We start from the raw sequence: 3422 nt of genomic DNA on the forward strand, positions 1-3422 counted from the left end.
CTTTTTCATTGGACTAGACCTCGTTGGCCTATATTTTCTATGTGCCTCAGCTTACTATTACATAGATTTAATGAACATGTACGAAATGAGGATTTCGGAACTTATAAAAAACGATCTATAGTTTGCTTCTCTGTAATTCATTTGAGTTTGTAAGTGATGGGCCTACATGTACCAACAATATAAGATGAACTACCCAATTAATGATAATAGATCAACTCTAAAAATATTGGATCAATTTTTCACGTATTATTTCACTTACTTACTTCCCATAGACATTCAATTTTTTTACCAAGTTATACCAGAAAAAGTTCGATAGCTCCCACCCAGACTTTTTTTTTCTTCTTTCCGGATATATATGTAGAGATCTCAAGAACCATTGAACTGTACGTTGTTTAAACCTTGAACTGATCATGTATTTTTGCTGGCAGAGCTGATCGAACAGACATGCATGCCAGTGGTGACGGCAGGGTGGTAACAAGACAGAATATACTAAATTCAAACAACATTAATATTTTGGCAAAGAAAATGATAACAGATGCTTTGACAAGAATATTTTCTTCACAGTGCATGGAATGGAACAAACCTAATTTGCAATTAATGTGCATGCAACTCTACTTTGGTACACACAAAAAAAGAAAAAAAAACTGTAGTTAATTAATAAACAATGACGACAAAGAATCTCATTATCCACATCAACTACTTGTACCAGAAATCAAATCAAACTAGAAACACAAAACAGAAGATTTGAGTCTAAAAGATCTCTACATAATATCGTTAATATCCAAAACACTCTCTGGGATTTCAAACTTCAACCAGTCGCTGCAATAGCTTTCTTTTTCATCCTCTGTGCTGCTGTTTATGTATGTTCCCGATGAATTCAATGCGGTGGGGCTTGAATAAGGCGTCGACATAACAGAATCGAAGCTGAAATCGCTACTTCTGTTGTAATTCAAAGATTGGAAATAATTTTCGGGCAAATCAGGAATGTTGGTGGGATCACTTGAAGTAGTGCAAGGCACATAGCTTGGTTGGCAAACAGCAGTTTGATGATCAGCCCCCAAATTTGAATGAACCATATTTTCTTGGGAAACAGTGGGGCAGTTAAAGTTGGTCATGTTGGGTGAGTACCCTTCCGCATTGATCACTTGCATAAGCTGTTTCATTTTCGCCACGTCAGCAGAAAAGTCCCCTTGGATCAGATCTTGGAGCTGGTCATGGGACTGTAAAGGCGGGAGCACTTGGCTATTTTGCTGCTGGGAATTGCAGAGCTGGTTTTGATCATGGAGATTATAGTTTTGGGAACACAATTCTGGGTTTTCTTGTTTGATTGACAACAGATTGGTTGCCAGCCTTAGCAGCTCTGGATTGACAAGCGGTTGCTGCTGCTGGGTGCTACTCAGCAAGCTTGACAAATTAAGAAGGGCAGCAGCTGGATTGTTGCACATATATGAGCTGAGAATTGAGGACAGATCAAGAAGGTCGATTCGTGGAGCATGTGTCACCGGATCAATTCCCATTTTAAGGAGCCTCTTTCTGATATGCGTGTTCCAGTAGTTCTTGATCTCATTGTCTGTCCTCCCTGGCAACCGAGCTGCAATAGCTGACCATCTGCCATTATTGGAGAACAGATAATTTGGTCAGGAGGAGCAATTAATTACAAAAAAAATCATATTAAATATGTTTAGCAATTAAGCTTACTTGTTTCCCAGGATGCTATGTAGCTGGATTATAGTCTCTTCTTCTTCAAAGGAGAATCTTCCTCTCTTTATATCAGGTCTCAGGTAGTTTGTCCATCTAAGGCGGCAACTCTTCCCACATCTTTCAAGCCCTATACATGTAATTACATTTCAATCATTAATTAGATTAGAATGAAAACAAACTGTTTGATGAACATGATCATATATATGTACATGTACACACCTGCGTTCTTCGGAAGGTTTCGCCAATTCCCCGTTCCGTGTGTCTGAATGTAATCGACGAGCAAAGCATCTTCTTCAGTAGTCCATGGACCTTTCTTGAGTCCATTTTTATCACAGCAAGGAGCTCTTCCCATCTTGGCAGTGGCACAGCAGATGTTGTTATCAAACTTGATGTGGAGCTGGAGATCAGAAGGTTTCGATTTCGAATCAAGCTACTTTGTGACTTATAATTGGAAAGTAGTGCAATTAAGTTGCTGATGAAAAGGGAAAGATGAGGAATATATATATAGCGGAGGGATGAAGTTTGAGAAACAATTTGAAGTCAAAGGGATTTGGCGCCGGCCTCATGCCACATGTCCATTTATTTATGTGCAGTATATGAATGTAATATTAGGTATATAATTAAGCTATAAGCACAAGCCAAAAAAGCAACAAAAAATAAAATTAAAACAAAGCCGAGGAATTGGGTCACATGTAAAAGTAAACATGGTCTGTCTAGTTTTATTAATCTTATCTTATGCATGGATACAATTGTGCCAGCAGGAATAATACAAACTATGAAGCTTTTGGACTTATGGGGTTGACTTTTTTATTTATTTATTTATTAGTTTTAATTTTTCTTCGTAAATGTATGTACCCAAGTACTGAAAATGATGGGGCGGTAGGGTTGTTAGATCTGCTATCAACAAGGAGAAAAGTTTCCACCCCTTCTGTTTCGTGATTCATTCACCATTTGATCATATTTTCTATCAACTTTCTGAGGTTACTTGTTGTCGAAGGGCTTTCTTGATTTCATTTACGTTGGCTGTCATCAGCAAAATGCTCCACAATATCATATAATATTACATAATTTACCCAGGGAAAAAAAAAACAAAAAACAAGCTTTCCACTTCACTTACGTAACTGTCATAAGAAATAATAATTACCTCTATAAAAATTTTAAGTTTCGCCGTTGAAGATGAACGTCCCAATTCAAGGACTTCATAGAATCATGATCATGCATTGGTGATCATGCAATTTTGACATTATTTTTTTTGAAAATATTTCACCATAGTTGTCAATCATTGATAAATTAGAAAACGGAACTTTGATTCATGTCGTGTTTTTTTTTTGGTCATGATAATATTGAATCCTTTGACTATCTTTTTCAGAATTTGTCTTTTTTCTAAAAGTGTTCTAAATTTCTTGATTGGTTGAAATTCTACTATAAATAATTGAAAAAATTTCTTTGGTTGGTCCTACAATAATTGACATAATGTTTTTATTTTGTAAAACAAATTTAGTTCTATGTTGAATGCTGCCGTTTTGAAGAATGATAGGAACCTAATTGTGAATTGCCTTAGCACAGAAGATAAACAAAAAAAATGTTTATTTGATTTTCCTCACCTTTAATCAATCAAAAATAATAAACCCAGAAAAGTTCATGATGATGTGTCATGTTGTTAACACATGTTCCCTAACTTTCCAAGCTGGAACGTCTTAGAAATCAAGCCATTAAAATCT

At 36.1% G+C, this 3422-nt stretch overlaps 1 protein-coding gene across 1 annotated transcript; it reads right to left on the bottom strand.

Annotated features, from left to right (window-relative positions):
- LOC18782345 (myb-related protein 315) lies at positions 512 to 2165 on the bottom strand. Its single transcript, XM_020560343.1, has 3 exons — positions 1921 to 2165; positions 1699 to 1828; positions 512 to 1608 (listed from the first exon to the last, which is right to left on the bottom strand). Exons 1-3 carry the CDS (start codon positions 2051 to 2053, stop codon positions 762 to 764), a joined length of 1110 nt encoding a protein of 369 aa, XP_020415932.1. The 5' UTR covers positions 2054 to 2165; the 3' UTR covers positions 512 to 761.

Source organism: Prunus persica, chromosome G3, assembly GCF_000346465.2.
Source record: "Prunus persica cultivar Lovell chromosome G3, Prunus_persica_NCBIv2, whole genome shotgun sequence".
NCBI classification, from domain to species: domain Eukaryota; kingdom Viridiplantae; phylum Streptophyta; class Magnoliopsida; order Rosales; family Rosaceae; genus Prunus; species Prunus persica.

What these genes read in the sequence shown, in the direction of transcription:
- LOC18782345 (XM_020560343.1), bottom strand. Translation starts at nt 2,053, where the DNA reads ATGGGAAGAGCTCCTTGCTGTGATAAAAATGGACTCAAGAAAGGTCCA. An exon ending in AAACCTTCCGAAGAACGCAG is followed by an intron (nt 1,829 to 1,920) that starts GTGTGTACATGT and finishes TTACATGTATAG; the next exon opens with GGCTTGAAAGATGTGGGAAG. An exon ending in CATAGCATCCTGGGAAACAA is followed by an intron (nt 1,609 to 1,698) that starts GTAAGCTTAATT and finishes CAATAATGGCAG; the next exon opens with ATGGTCAGCTATTGCAGCTC.